The 24,149-nt window shown below is 37.9% G+C and overlaps 2 protein-coding genes across 2 annotated transcripts in view; both read left to right on the top strand.

Moving 5' to 3' along the window:
* The window catches only part of LOC131012585 (protease Do-like 7), a 498,535-nt gene that overhangs the window by 123,206 nt on the left and 351,180 nt on the right, over positions 1 to 24,149 (top strand). The gene's annotated exons all lie outside the window — the stretch shown is intronic.
* Positions 1,997 to 6,184, top strand: LOC131007829 (uncharacterized). Its single transcript, XM_057934744.1, has 2 exons — positions 1,997 to 2,068; positions 2,312 to 6,184. Exons 1-2 carry the CDS (start codon positions 1,997 to 1,999, stop codon positions 6,182 to 6,184), a joined length of 3,945 nt encoding a protein of 1,314 aa, XP_057790727.1.

Below are 24,149 nucleotides of genomic sequence, written 5' to 3'. Positions count from 1 at the left end.
TGCGCTGACATTCAACCCTGTTGTCGGCGTGGCTGAGATAGCCTGAAAACCCGGTGGCACAGTGAAAGTAGGATTACCCTGAAGGCCAGTGAACAACGAGGTAGGCACCTCAGTAGCGACAGCGGCAGAGTCAAACTCCTTCTCCAAGTTCCAGTGAGCATCAGAGGATCCCATGGTACCTACACATAAACAAAGTGAGAAACAATTCCAACGACGAAAGAATAAACCCTCCGTTACCGGTTGGAATCCCGATATAAGAAATCCAATAAGAAATCCCGGCTACCGGTACAGAGACCGTTAAAAAATTCCCCACGCAGTAACTCTATACACTGGGAAATAAACCCAGGGCATAGATTGAGACAACAGAGCCCGCATAACGGCGGTTTCCCCCGTGAACCCCCACCAATGTCCGGCGGAGAAAACAGAGCACCCAGAGAACCAAAATAGGAAATCCAAAGACAAGCATAAACAGGGCAACCACCAACGAACTTATTAGCGTAATACGTTAGAAATGATAGATAAATAAGAGACATGTAAGGAAATGAACATCATAACCTACAATTAACACGATCATGCCTTATAATGACAGCAAAACCTACAAGCAATTAGAATTATCATGGCAATCAGCCAGATTAGCAACATGATGCGTTAACCAGAGCACAAAACGAAGATTAGTTTAAGAAAACATGAAGAACATCAATGATTATTCCCTTTGCATGAAAATTATCCACAGATCCACGGCACGAACCCCATCATAACATCGACCAAATATTAACCGACATATTAATCGGTGCAGAACCCCTGAGTTAACGGCAAAAATTCATGAAAATAGAAATAGAGTGCCAAACAACTTTTCATCAATACGAAACCCCTAAATTAATTGCAAAACCCCACATCTTCCAAGAACAGGGTAATGTCCCACAACTCATTAGCATAATTCTAAGGTTGTCGGAGAAAACACGAAGATCATCCACACTTATCATGTTTACACGTAAAACACTCATCCATTAGTAGCATAGATCCAGGACATCAGAAATAAAAGATCAATCCACTGTTCATCGATGTAAAACACTAGATCCATAAGGAAAAATCACCCGGCATAATCAAAACAGAGCCTCAAACCACAATTTCCCCAACAAAAAACGGAGATTAACCACAGGAAACATGGAAAACACTGATAGGCACTACTTGTAAACGAACGATACCCACGGGTCAACGACATAAGCTCAACCATTACCACAATGGAGCACTAATCAACATTTTACCGAAGCAAAACCCACAAATCATCCGTAAAAACTCAATATAAGCAAAAACAGAGCAATATTCCTCAATTCCCCGATATATACGTCAGATCTATAAATAAAACCCCTATTCTACAAATTGAACCAATCAAACGGTTAATTAAATATAAATTCCCCCCAATTCACTGTTCATAGCTCTCGCCACCTTTTCCCATGCATCAAACACATAAACAGACATAGATCGCAACAGATTAACCACATATTAGCTCGACAAACACAACAAACGGATTAAAAATAGCCAGGTGCCCGAATTAGCGGCTCAATCGGTGCCGACGCACGCAAATCCGATTAGAATTGCAGATCTGCGTACGCCGGCGGCCACAATCTCACGTCTTAACTTAGTAGCCTTCCCACAGACGGCGCCAGTTGGTGTTTAACGAAACCAACACCTAAACTATGAGACAAAAAATGTAAACTATACCTAGTAGAGATGATCGGAAAGAGTAAAGTAGCTGATCGGAGAACTTAATACGAGAGAGAAAAATGTCTGTTGTATTAAAAAATGTATGATAGCGTAATTGTAATACACGAGCTGAGGTCTATTTATAGATTACAATTGAGGGTAAAAAGGTAAAATCAGTGCCCACGCATGCTCCTTGCGTGGTCGGAGGGTAGAACAGTAACTTCGCCTTTACGCGGGAGACTTTCCCGCGCCTTCTAGCATTTCTCTGGCGGAGGTGGCTTCTCTGGTGATGATGACTTCTCTGGCGAAAGTGGCTCCTCTGGTGATGATGACTTCTCTAGCGAAGGTGGCTCCTCTGGCGAGGGTGACTTCTCTGGCGAAGGTGGCTCCTCTGGCGAGGGTGATTTCTCTGACGAACGCGATTCCTCTGGCAAGAGCCATTCCTCTGGTGGATGAGTTGTCTCTGATGGATGAAATCCCTCTGGTAAGAATGATTCTTCTGACCAGTATGACTCCTCTGATGAAGATGATTCCTCTGATTTGTATCCTTTCTCTACTCTGCACATATCACTCCTCATCAACTACGATATGCTTTTCTTCGGAACAGGTGATTGTGGCGGATTGTTCCTGGCAGAATACTTCGTTTCGTGTGGCTATTATTCACGGAGCCAACGATCCGATCCTCAGAAGAGATATTTGGAGAGATCTTTTGCAGTTCATTGATGGTAATACGGTGTTTATAGGAGATTTCAATGCCGTCAAGGGCGCTCATGAGCGTCTGAGCTCCGTCATGCCTGCTAGGGGACCTTGTTTGGAGTTTTGTGATTTTATTAACTCGACGGGCTTCATCGAACCGACCACTTCCGGTCTGTTTTACACTTGGTCTGGGCGACGGTTTCTACCAGAACATGTTGAGTCTTTGCTTGATAGAGCTCTGATCTCGAACTCTTTTGTCGATCTGTGGAGTGAAGTCAGCACGCAGGTACTGCCCAGGGTAACTTCTGATCATTCCCCCGTGGTTCTGCTTTGCCGGTCGAGAGCGGCTCAGGGAAAGAGGTCTTTCCGTTTTCTCAATATGTGGATAGACCACCCGAATTTCTTGACGTTGGTGCGAGACTCTTGGGAAGAGGCGGTGAACACGCAGTGCCCGATCCTCACGGTGATGCTTAAACTGAAACGTTTGAAAGGGACACTTCGGGATTGGAATAGGACTGGGTTTGGTAATATTGATGCTCAACTTGCTACTCTACAGCAGGAGCTTGCTGTTATTCAGAGTCATATTGCCGCGCATGGTTATAATGAGGGTAATTTTAATGAGGAGGTCACGAAGCAGGAGGCCATTACAACCATTCTTAATCGCAAAAATACTCATTTACAGCAAATGAGCAGAATTTCTTGGTTGAAGGATGGAGACCGGAACACGAAGTTCTTTCACAGAATGCTCCGTTTCAGAAATTCCAGTTCGCCTATTGGGCATCTTCATATTGGAGGGGTTATTTCCTATGATCAGAAAGCCATCGAGCAACACATTATTGAGCATTTTACTAGTCTCTTCTCTCAGGATACGAGGCAAAATGTGGAAATTGTGGAGTTGGAAGCTATTATTGATTTGCAGGTTACTACTGAGCAGAATCAAGATCTCACGGCGATTCCCTCTGAGCTTGAGATTGCGGAGACGGTCATGGGAATGGAAGCTAATAGCGCGCCAGGTCCGGATGGTTTCTCGGGTATTTTTTATCGACATTGTTGGAACATTGTTAAGCTTGATATCATCAGAGCAGTTCGGGGGTTCTTCCTGAACTCTTATCTTCCCCATGGATGCAATGCCAACACCTTGGTTTTAATCCCTAAAACCGACATGATCTCCTCGGTCGCGGATCTCAGGCCGATAATTTTATCGAATTTCTTTTTCAAGATCATCTCCAAAATCTTGGCGGTCAGATTAAATAAAGTTGCTGCGGCCACAGTCTCTCAAAATCAGTTCGGGTTTATTAGCGGGCGCTCCATTCACGACTGTATTATGCTTGGTTCTGAGGGGTTCAATTGTATGGACCGCACCAACCATGGCTCTAATATGGCCTGCAAAATCGACATCAAGAAAGCCTTCGACACGATGAGCTGGGATTTCATCTTCAAGGTCTTTAAAGTTATGGGATTTCAGGAGAAGTTCATATCTTGGATCTCCCTAATTTTTCATTCCGCCAGGATCTCCATTCTCTACAACGGTAGGCTCAGCGGCTATTTTCCCTGCACTCGTGGGGTCCGACAAGGGGATCCGCTTTCTTCCATTATTTTTGGCATTGCTGAGGATGTGCTCAGTCAGTTAATCATTAACTGCGTTAACTCAAGACATCTCATTCCTATGAGCTTCAGTAGGAGCATGAATTTTCCTACACATTTGCTTTATGCTGATGATGTGTTGCTTTTCTGTAAAGCTTCGCGCCGCAATGCAAAGAAAATTAAGCATATTCTTGAGTACTATGAATCGATTTCCGGCCAGGTTTGCAGTTTGGAAAAGTCGCGGATTTACTTCTCGAAGGGTGTTACCACTCCAATGAAAAAAGGCATAAGTCAAGCCTTGGGTTTCACGCAGGGTGGAGATAGGGTGAATTACTTAGGGTCTCCTCTTTTTGTTGGCAGACCAAAGACGTCCCACTTGATTGGCATCAAGGACCGCATTGTGCAGAAGTTCTCTAGATGGGCGGGTCTTAATCTTTCTATGGCTGGTCGTCTATGTCTTGTGAATTCGGTTATTCAGAGTTCCATCATTCACACTATGATGGTCTTCCGTTGGCCAAAGTCGCTTCTTTATGATTTGGATCGCAGCTGCAGAAATTTTATCTGGACGGGGAAAACGGAGTTAAAGCCTTCGTGCGCTGTTAAATGGAGTAGATGTTGCGCTATTAAAGAAGAGGGAGGCCTTGGAATTCGCTCTTTTACTATAATGAATAAAAGTTATCCTATGCGGATGGCATGGAAGCTCATTAAAGGGGAGGAATTCCCACACCGGTTGATGAGGTCGAGATATCTGGATAAGTTTGGTCACGCCAAAAAACATGTGGCTAATTCTTCGGTTTGGGTTGGCTTGAAACATGAGGTGGACGGCCTGGTGAATCTGTCTTTTGCGGAGATTGGAGACGGCGTCAATACTTTATTTTGGACGGATGATTGGTTGGGCTATAGGCTGTGCGATCGGCTATCGGTTCCTTCATACCTTCATGGGCTGCTCAAGCACTCGGTGGCAGATTACTACTTCGATGATTGTTGGCATTTTTCTGAAAATTTTGTGCTTAGCTTCCCTGAGATTGTTTGTGATATTCTTATTCTCCCGATGAACTCTGGATCTGATACTAGGTTTTGGAAACCTTCCCTTAATGGCAATGTTACTTCTGCGCTTGCCTTTGCTAATAGCTGCCATAAGTTCCCTAAAGTGTCTTGGGGCAAATGGATTTGGGATGCGGCGATTCCTGTGAGAAGATCGTTGGTTTGTTGGCGGATCATTCATGGTCGCTTACCGACCATGGATTGCTTGATTAGACAAGGCCTGGTGGCTCCCAATGCTTGTCCAATTTGTTGGAACGCCGCGGAGACTATCTCACACATTTTTTGGGAATGTAGGGAGGTTCGGCAGATCTGGGAGGTTTTTCTGGGTTGGTTTGGGCAGTCCATGCTGTTGAATTGTTTTGATATCACAAGTTTCCTTGCCTTGGCTTGGAATGTTTCTTTCAGTTCGCTGCTTCATCGTCTTTGGAAGGTGGGCATTATAAGTCTTCTTTGGATTATTTGGCAAAGTCGTAACAATGCTATCTTTGATGACAAGGCTTTCTCAAGGATTGGGGTGTTAGCGACGCTCAAAACTTTCTTCAAAGAAACTAATGGGGTTTCGAATCTTGGCTGCATGTCAAATGATTGGACGGATTATCTCACTATTCGAGCGGTTGGGGTCAAATCCAGATGTGCTCCACCCCCGGATTACATCGCGGTGCATTGGTGGCCTCCGGATATTAATTGGATGAAGGTTAACACAGATGGGTCGGCGACGGGGGCGCCGGGATTAATCGCTGCTGGAGGTGTTTTTCGCGATCATACGGCCACGGTTTGCGGGTGTTTTCACATTAAGGGAGGTTCGGGTTTTGCTCTGGAAGCCGAGCTGTTGGCGGTGATCACGGCAATTGCCATCGCTCGCTGTCGCGGTTGGAATCGCCTGTGGCTGGAGGCTGATTCCACTTATGTGGTGGAACTTCTCACGCGTCGCTCTTTGGACGTACCTTGGAGATTTATGGCGAGCTGGAAAGAGACGCTCAAGCGTCTCACGGAGATGGAGTTACGGACTTCACATATTTACCGGGAGGAGAACGCGGCTGCTGATATTATGGCGCATTCGTCCCGAATGGAAGGATGGTGGCCTGGGGTTATTGGTGATATTCAAGAGGCTGTGACGATGGACATGGCTACGCACAGTCACTGGCGTCGTGTTTAGTCGGTGGAGATGGTGTCAGGGTGGCTGGGTCTGCTGGGCGATCAGTCTGGGCTTGCTGGTGGCGGAGGGTTCGGAGTTGCTGCGGTGGTTCTGACCTTGCGTCGAACACCTGGTGGTCAGGTGGGGTTTTCTGGCGGTTGTTTTTGGGGAGAGCTCCAGCGTGCGTTTCAACGGGAAGGCTTCCTTGCTGTTGGTCTCTGGAGAACTACGGCGACGGCGCATCACCGGCCGGATAGTTCTCCTTTGTCGGGGCTGCGTTGGTTGGTGTCAGATGGCTTGGAGTTGCTGCGGTTTTTCGTCGAACACCTGGGGGTCAGTTTGTCTTTCAGGTGGATCTTGGGTTTGGGCGGAGCTCCGGCAACGGCGTATAACCGGCCGGATGGCTCCTTGCTTGCGGGTTGTGTCGGGGTTTTTGGAGAGCCACGGCGACGGCATCTAACCGGCCGGAGTGCTATCCTTTTTTCTTCGTTCTCTTTGTGTTTATTTTTGTTCTCACGGCGACGGCGTCTTACCGGCCGTGTGTTTTGTGTTTTTTGTTGGTTGGGCTTTTGGCGACGGCGTCTTACCGGCCTCTTGCCTTGTTGTTTGCGTTGGTGGCGAGCCGGGATTGTTTGGGGACGATGGTTAGGCCGGAGTTCCGTAAACTTTCCCTTCCGCTCTCTTCCCCTTCTTTGGTTTTCGTTTGCTAGACGGGTACTCTTTTTCCTTTTCTCGGTTTTTCCCTTTGGGGTTTTTCGAGAAAAGGTTTTAACGAGGCTCGGCCCTTAGTCAGCTTTCTTGTGCTGTCAAGGGTTTTTTTTTAGGTTTTTCTTTCTTTTTATAAAATCGCAGTTTATATTTTCCAGTTTATTTATTTCCAGTTTATTTATTTATTTATTTTCTGAATTTTCAGTTTATTTATTTATTTATTTTCTGAATTTCAAGTTTATTTATTTTTGAATTTTCAGTTTATTTATTTATTTATTTATTTTCGAATTTCCAGTTTATTTATTTTTTTTTCTGAATTTTCAGTTAATTTATTTCCAGTTTATTTATTTATTTCCATTTTATTTATTTATTTTCTGAATTTCAAGTTTAGTTATTTATTTATTTTTGAATTTTCAGTTTATTTATTTTCCAGTTTATTTACTTATTTATTTATTTCCAGTTTATTTATTTATTTTCTCAATTTTCAGTTTATTTATTTATTTATTTTCGAATTTTCAATTTATTTATTTTCTGAAAATTTTATTTCCAATTTATTTATTTTCTGAATTTCAAGTTCATTTATTTATTGAATCGGCACTTTTGTTTAATGTTTTCTCATTTAAATGCTTTCATTTAATTCACCTAATAAAATAATGCCAAATAGTTAGTGCAAGATTAGTAAAAGTAACCACAATACATTAACACTACCGTTTTAGTTTTTTACACCACCTTTACACCACATTTTTCAGCTTACTTAAAACTCGTGCCAGCACCCAAATGGTGCACTTTTTCGTGGACGGAGGGAGTACAAAATATAAAACGAGAATCAAAATGTGACATGATATATGTCCAAAGGGAGGAAGGGACCATGGCCTCATGGTAATGATGAAATCATGAAAGGTTCTTGTCAATGTTACGTTTTCTCCTTTATAATAATATATCTGATTATCACGCACAACTCCCACCCACCACCAGTCAACGTATCAGCGAATTATTTCTGAATATTTTTGTAAATATATTATAACTATAATCATGAATAAAATTAATATGGTCTTCCTTCATAAAAAAATTATCACAATTTTTTTCTGATTCGTATAATTATCACAATTTTTTAAAATAAAATCGTTATTCCATTAGCAACTCTAATCACATTTTATTGAAATTCGTATAATTCATAACATGATAAAAAAAAAAAAAAAAATTAGGGATGAAACCACGAAGGAAATACTTTGCAAGAATTTTAAAGAATTTTATAATTAAATTAATCTTGATATTGATCGCGTCAACAAAATATAAAAAAAATTCCAGAAATAAGGTAGTTGTCCCCTTATTCATTTGAGGGCCATGCCTTTTATTCTGAAAGAGACTTTAAGTTGTATTGTCTCATTTTTTAATACTATAAAATATAGTATATTATTTTATGAAATTGATATATTATAATAAATTAATTTATTTATTTATAAATCAATATCAAGCTAATATAAATTAAATTAAATAACTAAATAAATAAAAATATAATTTATCACACGATCTTGGTGAGACTTTAATAAAATTTGTAATCTTATTAAATAAATTTTGCAGTTTGGATTCATCTAATGTGTTGTGTCATGTGTGTGACAGTGTGAGCGTGAGAGTGTAATTTTAATATATATATATATATATATATATATATATATATATATATATATATATATATGGGATAATTGCGTGAAAATACACAAACTTTGCCAAAAATCCATATTTGACGCGAAGTTAGGATTTTACATTTTAATACACCAACTTTCGTTGTTGTCCAAATTTGACACGACTTAATTCTTAAAAATTCAAAAAACAACCCCTTTTTGTAAATAATTATACAAAGACCCACTTATGTTATTATTTGGGACATTTAAACCAAAACAAGATATTTCCTTATGATGTTTTCTTTTAATCTTTGATCCGCGCCTAAAATGGTTTAAAAGAAAACATCATAAGGAAATATCTTGTTTTGGTTTAAATGTCCCAAATTATAATACAAGTGGGTCTTTGTATAATTATTTACAAAAATGGGTTGTTTTTTGAATTTTTAAGAATTAAGTCGTGTCAAATTTGGACAACAACGAAAGTTGGTGTATTAAAATGTAAAATCCTAACTTCGCGTCTAATATGGATTTTTGGCAAAGTTTGTGTATTTAGGTGCAATTTTCCCTATATATATATATACTTACTGAGAATGTTATTTTTTGTGAGAAATGAGAATGATTGTATAAATCAGTATATAGTGTTGCATAACTGCAGTATAATACTGTATAAAAATTTTACATGGGTTCGAATCGTGGAGGGAGTGAAACTTTTATCTAATTAATTGAATTTCGTTATGCAATCATTATAAGCAGCTTATGCAAATTACAAGCATTTTATGCAATAAATATACTGACTTATACAATCATTCTTCATTCTCACCACATTTGTCCATTCTCATTTGATCTTCTCCCTAGCTTCTATTTAGAAATTAATTTTTTTTTTTCTGAAAGTTAGGAATGTTGAACATGTTAATAGTTTTTTATGAACATAGCAATAATTTTATTGAACGTTTGGGGATCGAATCCTGGAATGCGAAATTTTAAACAAACACATCTTTTCAACAAATACCCCCGTTCATAAAAAAAATACTGACATGTTCATCACAATTATTGATATGTTCATCAAAATCTGGACACGAGATTTATTCTTAATTGTGGACCGTTTATTGGATCATGATCAATGGATGAGATTGTTTCTCACTTCTTTAAATATTTGTCTTTCTCAATAGAATTTTTTCCCTATCTATCTATCTATCTATCTATCTATCTATATATATATATATATATATATATATATAGGGAAGAGCTACAATAAAAATAGCTCTTAAAATAAAAACTACAAACCAACAAAAATGTATGAATTTTATGTACAACACGTATGAATTCACTGTATAAATGTATGAATTGCGAAAAATAATTTTTTTACTACCTTTGGGATTCGAACTCAGGACCTTAATTCATCCAACAAACCAATCAACCGTAGATCTTGATGATCTAAGGGCTAAAAATAGTTCCTATTTTATACAAAAAAATATGTTTTTATTCTAGCCTTTCCCTATATATATATATATATATATATATATATATATATATATATATATATATATATATATATATATATATATATATAATGTACATTTGGACATACAGTGCATCCGAACGTGCAAGGATGCGTATATATACTACAATGTTGAGTTTAATTATGAGCATCTAGCTGAGCTGGTAGACCGTGTACCTTGCATCCACAAGGTCGCAAATTCGAGTCCCACAAGCGCTGCATTTTTTATACCTTCTTGAGTCTGGTCTGGTTTGCCCAATTCACCTGGATTGTCTTTTTAATTACTTTTTTTATTATCGAGTTTTTTAGATTTTTATTTTATATATATATATATATATATATATATATATATATATATATATATATATATATATATATATGTCCATACCCTCTTCAGTCATATTTGAAAGTATCATTTGTATGCATTAAAAGTTTCATTTGTAATATATCATTTATTTTTATACAAAATATCCTTTGAATTTATAACAAAGATCCTTTATAATGTATCATTTGTGAGGTCTAATTTCTCGACCCATTCGCAAGTATCATTTGCATGCATTAAAAATATCATTTTTCATTATTAAAAGTGTCATTTGTAAATATTATTTAATTTTATAAATCATTTGATTTTATAAAAAATACCTGTAAATTTAGGGTAATTTTGAACTTAGGAGCTTAAGATGATTCACGTCCGAAAATAAAAGAGAAATTATTTTAATTCCAACACAAATGATTTACAAAAACATTGTAAATTTAGTTATTTAAATTCATATGCATTGCATATAATTTTCATATCGAGTGTTTGAACTTTTGCACGAACTATTTATTTAGCGAACCCTGAAAAAATTTTATGATTCCTATAATTTAATCTTGAGGAATTTTAATTGTCAAATCCTCAATTCACTCCACTACACAAGTAGGCAGGACCAGCTTCATCACCTTTAAGCCATGTCTATAGCAATAGGCCCAATACACCCCCCTCAAAAGCTGTCTTGCTTTGATTTCTTAGATTTAGAATTGGGCTTGAAAACTGGGCCGAGATTTATTAAAGGGATGGGCCCGTTTTATTTTAAAATATGGGCCTATTTCTTTTTGTACAGTTGGGCCATATCTTTTAATATTGATTGGCTGATTATTATTGAAGTGTTGGGCCCTAATTATTTAAACTAGGGTTAATTATGCCAAAAACCATGAACTTTGGGCCCATTTCCAAATTTTCCATGAACTTTGTTTTTTTATCAAATTTTTCCTGAACTTAAATGCCTGAACAATTTTTCCACGGTTTTTACCTCCGGTGAAGGTCCGGTCTTAGCTGGCGCCTACGTGGCAATACTGAGCTAACATGGCGCCTACGTGGTAATAACCGAGCAGATGTGGCGCCTACTTGAAAAAAAAAACAAAAAAAAAATCAATTATTTTACCGAACAGATGTACCGTTGCCTTCCCCCGGCGAAGCAGCGCTGAGGACCACCACCTCCGCCGAGGCAGAGACCTCGTTCGATCGGTGACGCCTTCGCCTGACTCTCCTACCTCTACAATGAGGTGACAACCATTGCTCTTCCCTCCATTTTACCGCCGACCGCCGTCATCTTCTTTGTCTAGAAAAAATCTTCCTCCCAAAATTGATCGCCTTCCCTCACCACCATCACCAAAGGCCTAATCAGTGCAGATGGAATCCACGCGCAGACCAACTCCGTCCACCACCCACCGCGCGCAGACCCAAATCGACGCGCAGACCAACGGAATCAGTGCAGATGGAATCCACGCGAAGACCAACTCCGTCCACCGCCTTCCCCCACCACCATCACCAGATCTGCCGCCCCCTCTCTCTCCACCGCCCACCGCCTTCCCCCACCACCATCACCAGATCTGCCGCCTCCTCTCTCTCCACCGCCCACCGCCTTCCCCCACCACCATCACCAGATCTGTCGCCCCCTCTTTCTCCACTGCCCACCGCCTTCCCCCACCAGATCTGCCACCATCACCAGATCTGCCGCCCCTCTCTCTAATCGAAGCAAAAAGGACGACCCCCAGTCCTCTCGACTCTGGAAAAATTGCCGTCCTGGTTTGACGTCTTCCTTGGCTGGAATTGCCGTTTGTCGTCTCAGTGCCGTCGGAGGAAGGCTCCTCAGATCCGCCGCCTCTCAGGTTTGGGCTCAAAACGACGTCGTTTTACCCCTACTAAACGACGTCGTTTTGATTTTCATCCGGCGGTGCCACGTCATATTTCAGGCTACTTAGAAATGCCATGTCAACACTCAATTTTGGGGATTTTTGAAAATCATGGAAAAATTGTTCAGGCATTTAAGTTCAGAGAAAATTTGATAAAAAACAAAGTTCATGGAAAATTTGGAAATGGGCCCAAAGTTCATGATTTTTGGCGTAATTAACCCTTTAAACTATAGGATTGACTTTATTTAATAAGTTGGACCTTTATTTTATTTAAGGATTTTGGGCTGCCTAGATTAATTAAATTGGGCCGCCATATTTTAATTAATTGAACTATCATTAGTTTAATTAATTTATTTAAAAAAAATTATTTGCATAATAATATTATTATGTGCATGTTTTAAGTAATAACTTATTATATGCTAAGCATGATATGAAATTGCATTTACATTATGCAATAAAAAGTATTTATGATTTAATTTATTTTATTTATAAATTCATTTTTTAAAGAAAATCGAGTAAGGATTATTGTTGGTGTCTTTAACTCAGAATTTAGTTTTCAAATATTTATGATTAAATTTTGAAAACCTGACGTGATGAATCATAGATTATTATTTATTATGCACTTGTACTATGACTTAAGATTAGATTTAGGAGACCTATTAAGAATATATTTCTTGTAGGCTTTGTGGATCAGGAGGATTAGCGTTGCTATTCCAATTCAGAGTTACGATTAAACGACAAGCTTTGCCCGTCAGGTGGGCTTACTTTCCAAATGTATGATTGAGTTATTGAACTCTAAATGTTTTAATAAAATGCAAACTGTTTATCCAATAAAATATTTTTGTGCACTCTGTTTTGTTTAAGGCTCGCATAAGTTAATCGATTGAGGTTCTCTTAGACTAGGATTATCGGTACAAAGAGAGACCAGGTCTCTTGCCACATGTGAAAAGTGAAAAAAAAAATAATAAAATGGGTTGGACTTGAGGTGGTCGACCGAGATAAATAATAGACCATGGGTGGTCTCTCTCTCTCATCTAGCTTGGATGAATGGTGGAATGACATTTGTCAAGATTTAATTGGTTCATTAGATTTTATTTAGATAGTTGATAAAAATTATTATATCTTTTATATAAAATATTAAAAAAATAAAAAAAATACCAAAATTTATATTTTCTCGTTCTCTTTAAATAGAGACCACTCTTGCTATATTTCAACACACCTTCAAATTCTTCCATTTTCCTTTTCTACATATAACATCTAATATTTCTTTCTCTATTTTTCAATGGATCAAGACAATAATTCTTTCTTCAACTCTTAAAATTTCAACCCCTCACAAGACTATTATCCAAATCTTGCTGATATTCCAAGCTCCAATGAATTCCCAGAGTTTGATTATGCTATGAATTCAGAATTCTCGCAAAATCCAACTAATTCCCCTATTTCTGAAAATCACCAAACCTCTAAAAAATTTTCTGCAAACCCTTCCAACAATGCGCAAAGTTGGACTAATATAGAAGATATATCACTAATGTCTGCTCGGTGTTTCGTCAGTAACAATCCAATTGTTGGCAGAAACCGAAATAGTAAGTCATTTTGGAGAAGTATTGCAGATATGTATGAGCAAAGTCGCGCAGATAATCCAAGAATTGGAGGTCCAAGGTCCTTGGAATCATTGAGGCAACGTTTCAAACGCCTCAACAAAAATGTAACTTTGTGGGTTGCTACATACAGAAAGCATATGAGCGACGAACGAGCAGTCAGTTCAAAGAGAATATCAAGAAAGCACCTCAAACAATTTATGGTAAAATAAGTTTACTCACCATGAGGTGTTTGAAAAAGTTATGAGCAGCTATCCGAACTGGGAACTGAAATTGGAAAGTACTGGTTACGTACGACGTTCTCATCCAAACGACGAAGACAGTGTTGACGAAAGTCGCAGCAGCTCAAAAAAATCAAGGACAGATGAAGACGTGAATCCTCCAACCGACTCCACTCCAGAAACTCTAGGTAGTGATGCTTCGAAATTTCAGCGTCCTATTGGTAGGGATAAAGCTAAAGGTAAGGCAAAAAAAAGGAAAACAAACAGAATCACAATCTTCGATAGTTTCAAATGCTTTCACTGCTGAACTACGTGAAATGAGGATCACACGTGAAAAAGAAATGAAAACATCTACGTTGAATACGTTGATGAAAAAAACTCAGTTATCTCCAGGAGAGGAAACTCTCAAACATCGACTAATGGCAGAACTTTATGGAATGTAATCGAACTTATGATGCTTGTTTTTAATTATTGTGTTATTTAAATTATTGTTGTATGGTTGATTTATGTAATTTCAGTGTAATTTCATTTTCTGTAATTTCAATGTAATTTCAGTTTGTGCAATTTCAATGTAATTTCAGTTTGTGCAATTTCAATGTAATTTCATTTTGTATAATTTCAATGACATTTCCAAAAGCCTTTACTTTCGGTGGCACCATGATAACTCTTGTATTAAGAGTTATTACTCATTCTTTTAAGCTTTTAAGAAGAGTTTGATGCATGTTTTGTGTAGTTCTTTAGGTTTTCTTTTACGTTTTATTATCGTTTCGCTGTTTCGTCTTTGGGTGTTTGAGAATTGAGATGTATGAAAACTGATGCCAAAAGTTAGCTAATCTCATATAAAAATATAGACAAATGAGAGTTTTGTTGGTTTTGTGTAGGGACTACAGCGTTGCTGACATTTTGCTACAACATTCTGCTTAGTTGACTTGGACGAGATTTTCATGTGCAAAAGAGAAGGGACCACTTGCTAAAAGTGAAAGTTAGCTTATTTGGCACAAAAGTTGAACTTCTCTCAGCAAAAATCGAACGAAGAAAGAGGAGCACCTGAAGTCTACAACAAATGAGGGCAACATGGTCTTTTCATGGGCTATTTTTGGGGAAACATAGCTGCTACATCTAGGAGGCATCCGCAATTGAGGGGGAAGAACTCAGAAAACAAGAGGAAAGCAGGGGGAGCACGATAGAGAGAAGGAGCACCTGAAATTAAAGACAAGGACCTTATTTTTGGAGGAAGAGAAGAAAGAAGCAGAGCACATAATTAATCCTTACTATTTCTAGCTTCCTTTCTTTCTCTTACTCATTTTTTTTTCACTCTGCAAACTCTAGTTCCGGCTACTGTTAGCATCATGCTTAGCTTTGAATTTATTTTCTCTTTCTTTATGTTAAGCATGAGCTAAACTTTTGAGGCTTGGATAGTTGATGAACTCTATGTCTTAGATTTGTAATTTCTTTACACTTTATTTTAGTGAATCTCTCATTTTCCATTCAGCTATGCTTCATGTTATTTCTTGCTCTTGACTAACCATCTTTTGCAAGATATTTAGCTACATCTTGATTCTGGAAAGGTTGGGAGTAGTGGACTAGGTTGAATGGCATAAGAGCATGCGGTATAGGAATATGTTATTTGCCTTGTGTGCGGTTAAAAATTGGAGCTGTGTATCTGTTGTTTAGGCTTGACTTGGCATAGGAATATGCTCGAGAAAGTTGTAGAAGGAAAAACCATAGGATTTGGGAAAGTTCTATGAATGTTTGTGAATTTTCATAACTGTGAGGTTTTGCTTGAATATTGCTGCAGCAATCTGTTCCGTGTGAAAGACAAAGAGGGATTCATCAATCCAAGTCCGTTTCTCTTATATATTTTCTTCGTTTAATCTTTTATCTTCTGTCTAGTTAACTTTAGTTAAGATTTTAACCAACCTTAGTTAATTTTAGTTTATTAGAAAACCATCCTCTTGATTTAAAGCTTTAGTTATTTTCTAGTTTTCAAGTAGTTCTTATTTTGCTTATTTCTTTGTAGCTGAGATAGTTTAAGTTCAATTTTGCATTCACTGTGGAGACGATCTTGGAATACTTCCTCTTATTACTTGTTGAGACTATGTGCACTTGCGTATTGAATTGTGTTAATCCGATTTTACCACAACACACCACCCATGTGATTTCTGAATCATGCTCTTGCTTATATACTTATCCATGTATTCTTTCAAATCTCAGAACAATTATCTCTTCTATACTCTACATAGAAAAAACTCATCTTCAAAAAATGGCCTCAAATTCTAATATTGGTGCTTCAAATTCTAGCGATGATGAAGCATGAGAACAAAGCGTTGCCGAACATAATCGCCAACTTGATCGCATCATTGAGGATGTGGTCATCCATGCCGCAAGTCTATCAGTACAACCTACCAATCATGCCGTTACAACAAGAAGGCGGTATATTGAAAGAAGACGTGAGATAGGTCATGAAGGTATGTTCGAGCAGTACTTTTTAGAAGATCCAATCTATCCCCCAGAATATTTTCAAACAAGGTTTCGCATGCGAAAGCCTTTGTTCGAACGTATAATGAACAAGCTCGTCGCCACCGATAGATATTTTCAACAACTCTCTGATGCAGCTGGCCGTCTTGGTATGTCTCCAATTCAAAAATGTACTATAGCTATGAGGGTGTTGGCATATGGCACTTCAGCCGATTTACATGACGAATACTTACGAATGAGTGCCCAAGTCATTCGTAAATTAGTTATCAAATTTGTTGAAGGTGTCATTTCTAATTTCGGAGCTGAGTACCTCCGAAAGCCCACTGAAGAAGATATGACAGCTCTTCTTCATATCGGAGAACGGCGAGGGTTCCAAAGCATGATGGGTAGTATTGTTTGTATGCATTGGGAATGAAAAAATTGCCCTACTGCATGGGCAGGGCAATATGCAGGACGAAGCGGTACGCCAACAATTATTCTGGAAGCAGTTGCATCACAAGACCTATGGATCTGGCATGCATTTTTTGGAACCCCAGGTTCAAGAAATGATATCAATGTACTTGATCGATCGCCTATTTTTAATGATATCTTGGAAGGTCGAGCACCTAAGGTCAATTATATCGTTAATGGCCGCGAAAGAAATATGGGATATTATCTCACTGATAGTATATATCCTCAATGGGCGACATTTATCAAATCTATTCCTGCTCCACAACTTCGAAAGCATGCACCAGTTGTTTGCCCAACATTAAGAGGCTGCCCGAAAAGATGTTGAGCGAGCATTTGGAGTTTTACAAGTGCGTTTTGCTTTTATCAAGCGGCCATGTCTTATTTGGGATCGTGATATTATGGGAAAAATAATAATTGCTTGCATCATCATGCATAATATGATAGTGGAAGATGAAAGAAGCACTTACCTTAACTATCATGATCCTACAGAATTCATCGAAGATCGACTAAGACAGAATACTCGTCCAAGTGAAGATGGATAGGAAATTAATGATTTCGTATACTCTACAAATAGGATTGCAAGCCTAGCGAGCTATATGACAACTAGGTCCCAACTTCGCAATAGAGCAGCTCACAACTCTCTGTTACATGACTTGATCGAGCATATATGGCAAAAGTTTGGCAATGATAATTAAATGCTAGTATGTATTGTTTTTTTTTCTATTTCGAATTTGGGTTGTTGTAATTTCTATTTTTAGTTTGTCGTAATTTAAATTTTTATTAGTTTGTTATTTTTTTTCATTTTAATTTTTTTTGTAATATTTTAATTTATATTTAATATTACTAAAATTATTACGATTAAAAATAATAACAAAATAATTATATATAATGTTGTGGTTGGATGGTTGGGTGGTCATTGATAAACCAATAAAAATAGAAGTGGTTGGGTTGGGATGAATATTGGTGATGTGGAAGAGAGATAAATTAATTAAATATTGAAGATGGTTGGATGATTGCTGATAAACTTAGTCTTATGACCTAACATGTTCCTTGGGAATTGTGTACACATGCTAGTTGACCCGGTGGGTTGATCTCCATCGGGCACTGGCCAAAGGCGTTATAAGGGTGCTCGGCTGGATGTGTTCCGGAGCATGTGATATAAGGCCTACCGGGTAGCATCCTGAGATCAAACTAAACTTGTCTGGGTTGCGCCCTCAGTTCAAGTAAGCAGGAGTAATGGATCCGACAGTGGCTAAAGGTCTGGGATCACAGCGAGTAACAAAAATGGAGTGTGACATGTGCGCACAAATGAAAGAAATATTTTAACATGCTTAGAAATTATTTTACTTTAAAATCTTCTAAGTTGTGTCAAGTGTGATTGGATAAACTGTCTTTACGAAAATATGAATTGTTTCAGAAAATGCTTGTCCAGTGAGTACATTAGTACTTAGCCTAAATACTTTCAAATAATTTTAATAAATGAGTTTTAAAATTTTGAGGCCAACTTTTTTTTTTCTTTCCATAATTCAGTGTGGATCTTTTAATAAATTTAGTTAATGTTCTCTCTTTATAGATGGAACTTATCGTCTTTTTCAGTGAAAAAATCTCTAATGGCGTCCTGTGTCAATTCCAACCCCCAATCTCCCTTATGCGTCAACAACCTCAGCGTCAGCCGCAATCTCCATCAGCAAACTCCCACTCCCAATCTTCATTTGCAAACAACAACAGAATGGATAGCCACTCTCTCACCTTCCTCAACACCTCCCCTAAGCAACCGTTGACCATTGTGTCTAGCTCAGTGCCGTTTCCCTCAAATTGCGTCATTCCTTCTCCCCCCCTCTCTCTCGCTCTTGTATGAAAGCCCTAATCCCCAACTCAAGTTCTAGATTCTCCTCACGTTTCACCATTGTTGCTGTGTGAGAGCAAGCTTTGGCTGACCACCCCCCTCTCGCCTCCCTATGTGCCTTTCTCAAGCACAGCCGCACTTTCGTCTCCCTCAACGTTGTCGGCCATGTGTCTCTCTTAACGCTGCTTCCCTCTGCACCTTTGCCTCCCTTAGCATTGTCTCCCTCACGTCCCCGCCCTCTCGATTCTCTAGGCGTCTCAAGCAATCATTGCCGCTGTAGATCCTCTTTTCTTACCGGAGAGAGAGAGAGAAAAAAAAAATTGGATTAAGAGTGAGTATTAATTGGGGTGATTAAAAAAATTAAGGGTGTGATTAATCTTATTTATAGGGCTCACTTTTCTTTTTCATATGTCACGTTGATAATGGCCTAGTTCAAAAATAATACTCCATCCATCCTATTTCAAGCGTCTTGTTTTTCTTTTTGGGTTGTCCTACTTGATGTCTTGTTTGCCTTTATGAAAAAAATTAATCTCAAAAAGTGAGAATATGTTAGGTATCACATTTCAACTCTACACCACACCACTTAATAATATAATTAAACTCTTTCTAAATAGTTGTGTCCAAAAGTAACAACGCACTTAAAATATGATGTAGGAAGTACTTATTTTATACTATAAATTTACTTTACACTACTTATAGAGCATCTCCAATGGAAGACTCTAAAAAGAGGCCCTAAGAGGTGGTCCTTAGCTTAGAGCCTCCACTCTTCAATTCATTGGCTCTAATTTCTACATTTTTATTTTATCCCATTTTTGCTCTTTAATTTTCAAATCCAACATTTCATCAAAATTTTATTTCTATTTCATTCAAATTAATCTCTTCAATTATAAAATTAAAAAGTTATATTAAAAATTAAAAATTAGATAGCAAAAAAGAATAGAAAAAATTTAGAGCATATTAACATAAAGTCAATAAAAATTAAATAGAGCAAAAAGCCCACTATTTTAAATCAAGTGAGTTTTTAAATTAAAAGAAAATGAAAAATACAACATGAACCAACCAAATTACTGCAAGCCCTAGCATTTTCAGCGACACTTCTTCTTCTTCTCACTGCGTTTGTTCTGTTCTCAGCGGCGCTTCTCTTTCCTCTTTTTTTTTTTTGTTAAATCATTGCGTGCATAGTACACGCCTTCCTCAAACGCCTCGCACCCAGCTTGCCCATAAGCCCCGCTTCGATTCCCCTCGCTGCACCAGCGGTGGTGCAACTCTAGGCGGGAGGCTCGAACCGGCGCTATGTTCACTATTTTATTAACATGCCACAAGTGTACGAGTGCAATTGTGTATAGTGACAAACAAGGTCGAATCCACAGAGACTGATTAGAACCAATACCTATCCTAGATTATTATTCCTCTATCTGGAAAATCGAAATTGAGAGTTTTGTTTTTAAAACTAAAAAAAGTAAATAAATACTGGAAACAAAATAAATCAAGCTGTGAAACAGATAAGAGAAGATTTCCCAAGGTAAAGGTTTCAACAGATTCTCCTAATTAACATGTTCAATTCAATTAATCAGATGATTCCTAAGGCAATCTCAAAACTAGTCTATACCCACTCCCGTGGCATACAAACCGTTGATTACATGCAAGGCTACCGTCCCCGGATCGCACTTCTAACGTGCAACTCCTAAAAGCTCATAGGATTAACGCCCTCACAAATATCAATTCCCTTTAAAATTAAATATATGTGTTCTATATTCTTAGTTCAGGTAATAATTATCATCTCCCGATCTCAAATTAAAACCTATGATTATGCTAAATTGGTGGCCAATCAATAAAGCAAACAATAATAACAAGAACATAAAAAGGAATAACAATCTGAATTAATTGAATCAAACAGTCAGAAATTCAAATCATGTTTACTCCCTAAACCCTGGGAAAAAGGGATTCTAGCCACACATAGACATATGACTAAAAATCAATATCTCAATAAAACTATTAAACATTCAACAATAAAACCATAGTCAAATTGAGAATCTTCAGTTCTTGCTCCAATGGTGTTCTCCGTCTTCTCAAAGCTCTCCAAAAGATGTAAAATATGATAAAAGATGATTGGGGAATAAGTTATTGGATGGTATTTATATGCCCTAGGTCTTCAAGCTCCAAAAATACTCCAAAATCGCGCTTTAAGTGAAAAATCCAGAAACTGGGCGAGAAAACGGCGTCTCGCGCGGCCGCGCGCCGAGACCGCATGACCTCGCGCGGCCTACCTGTGCGCGCTGTCCAGACATTCTGCCTTCGTCGCGCTGCTGGGTCGCGCGGCCGCGCGCCTGGACCGCGCGACCTCGCGCGGCCTTGCGCAGTGATTTTGTTTTAGCTCGTTCTCCCTCGTTCGAACTCTGATTTACAAACCGTTTGCGCTCACAAACTCCTCTCGAGATGAACTACAACTTGTATTTCAGCCAAATATTCCAAATTCTGCTTCTTTATTTCTGAAAATACATTCAAACACAAGCGAGTGACAAGTTCTTGACCAAAAACCAATATAAGCTCAAAATAAACCATCAAACACACAAAAACCTCTTAACTAACCATCAAATATGACATACCAAGAGGTAAAAAATGCATGTTCATCACGCTAGAGCCGTCCATTGGAGATGCTCTTACAAGTGATCTCTACTTACTTTATACTTTAAATATATCTTTAATTTTTGTATCCAGATAAAATAAGCTATTATCAATGGGACAGAGAAGATGTGATACTGAAGGAAGAGCTAAAATATTACTCCTAACAAGTAACAAGATTCAGTTTTGTCACTCAATACCCTCCGTGGATCTCCAGATAAACCCCTAAAATCGTGGCAACAAATTATCAAAATGTTTACAACTCATAGTTGCCAACATTTTGAAGTCCAATTTCAGTTGATCACATTAAATTTTCTGGCCAATTTGGCCTGTGGATAGTGAACTCGAATAAGTTAGTTACCCAAAATCCCACAAATCGTAGCGCCGCACGCGCCACTCGTCATTCGTTAAAACATGCACATCTATTTATTATATGAAAACACAGTTTGTGGCAAAATAATAATTAAAGAATCATTTTAAAAGTATTTACAAAATTCAATAAATTCTAATCTCATATATTTTCTCTCTCCTCTTTCCTCTCTCATTTTTCATCACACGATTTCTTTCAATTTTCCATACATATTTTCTCTCTCTCTCTCTCTCTCATATTCTCTTTACCATATTTTTGTGATTTTTTTAAAAAAATTAAATTTTATTTTAAAAACATATTCATTATATATATCTTAAATTAAAGATAAATGCAAGATCTTTAATTTGGTATAAATGTTAGGTCCGGAGGGTCTCGAATAGGTGTATGGGGGGGGGGGAATACACCTATAGGCTAATTTTAGAAATCTCAACACAGAGATCAAAACGAAACTTTGAACACAAACTCAGACACCTGTTTACTGATAGGAGTTTTGACCAAAACAAGGTTGACGACTGATACTGAATACTCTTCAGTAAGGAGTTATCGGTTAAGTTGAAATAACTTAACTGATGCACGTAAAGCTTCAGTCGAGTTTGATAAACAGAGATGTTATAAATCTTACTGACTATCAGACGATAGATCAGTCAGATTGATAACACACGCAGCGGAAAACTTTTGTTTCGCAATAGCCTATGAGTTGAACACGTTGTTAGTCTTAAGTTTCTCTTTGCACTTAATCAGTTTTCAATTTACAAAGGGAAGAGCACAAATAAGAAAGTAAGTACTGAAAGCTGTAAATGACACAGAGATTTTTACGTGGTTCGGAAAACACTTCCTACATCCACGGTCGGTTGATAAAACCAACAACTTCACACTGCAAGTGCTTACGGGTGCACTGCAAACCGATGCTCGTGCTTACGGGTGCACAACAAACCGGAACGTGTGCTTGCGGGTGCACACAATCGAAACAACTGAAGATCCAATCTTCAGTACCAACATACCTTGTTGGATTTCTCACTCCTAGCACGCACTGTGCACTAGGATCTCACGGAGTCAGAGTACCTTCCTGAACTCCTTTACAACTCAAACACTCGATTCTGTCGATCGAAGATAGGTTTGAAAACTTGCCAACTAAACTTCAAAAAACAAGTTCTTTGGAGTTAGTTTGACCTAGGCTTTGGATAAGCAAGGTTTGCCTAAGGTCTAAGAGAATATATGTAATCAGCAGTGACTGATTTTAGGCTTTGGGATTCTCTTCTTCGATTCAAACTTTGGAGAGTTTGGGTTTATGCTGAGAAACAATTTTGGCAGAGTTTCAGCTTATGTTGTTGAATCGGTGAAGATTGAAGTGATCTTCGAACGCTATTTATAGGAGAAGTCTTGAATAGATCCGTTGGCGGAGAAGGTCTTCAAGATTTCTTCCGTTAGAGAGAAATTTGAACTTGGGTTGAGGCTTCAATCTTCGAGGTTCCTTATTTGGTGAGAACGAGTAGGAGATACGACATCTATGAAAAGGTAATCACCAAAGAGGAGTATCCTCTGCATAGAAAGGACGATCTTGAGATCTCTACATTTAATGCGGCTGTACTTCTGGAGTACGTGACTTCCTTTGAACGTTGGAGGTTCAGTCCGAGGAAGAATGTTTAACTGATACTTGACTTTGGTATCAGTCTGCTGATTCCACGTGGCACGTATTAAGTAATCAGTCCGAAACTGATTCTTCGACTGTTGCTTCAGTCGGCAACTTCAGTCTTCAGTCTTCAGTCCTTCGTTCTTCAATCTTCAATCTTCAAAACAGCAAGCTAAACTAGAAAAAGAACTCTAACACTTGAGTTCGAGCAGTTCTAGTCTATTACAAAAGAAACCTATTGATTTTGGTATCATCAAAACAAGGAATATGATATTTCATTAAGTTCCCAACAATAAAAATTATCAAATATGAATTTAAAATAAATAAATTATTATATTTTAAAATTTTAAGATATTTATTTTTTCTCTCTCCTCTTTTTTTTTTATTCAAATTTTCATATTTTTTGTCTTTTCTTATTTATATGGTTGTTTTAAGGTTGTCGTTATTATTAATATTTTTTCTCTCTCCTTCTCTACTACAAAATTTTGTTTCTACTCTCTTCTCTTTTGATAAAAAAAATAAATATCATTGAAACATTATATTTATATGTTGAATTATTTTATTAAGCATAACATAAAGAGACACCTTTAATTCTTTTGTGGAAATATCACATCTCCTTAATACTAAACGAACGTTTACTTTTTCTCTTTGGTTTACTATTGTATATAAATTTAGTGGCCTTTGCACATCAATTTTAAAATATATATTAAAATTATCCAATTATTATATATTTTTTATTTTGCATACTCGCTTATTTTTTAGTCAAATTTT

Source organism: Salvia miltiorrhiza, chromosome 2 (genome assembly GCF_028751815.1).
Source record: "Salvia miltiorrhiza cultivar Shanhuang (shh) chromosome 2, IMPLAD_Smil_shh, whole genome shotgun sequence".
NCBI classification, from domain to species: Eukaryota; Viridiplantae; Streptophyta; class Magnoliopsida; order Lamiales; family Lamiaceae; genus Salvia; species Salvia miltiorrhiza.
The sequence above is the reverse complement of the archived record's forward strand: the minus strand, read 5'-3'. Positions and strand labels throughout refer to the sequence as shown.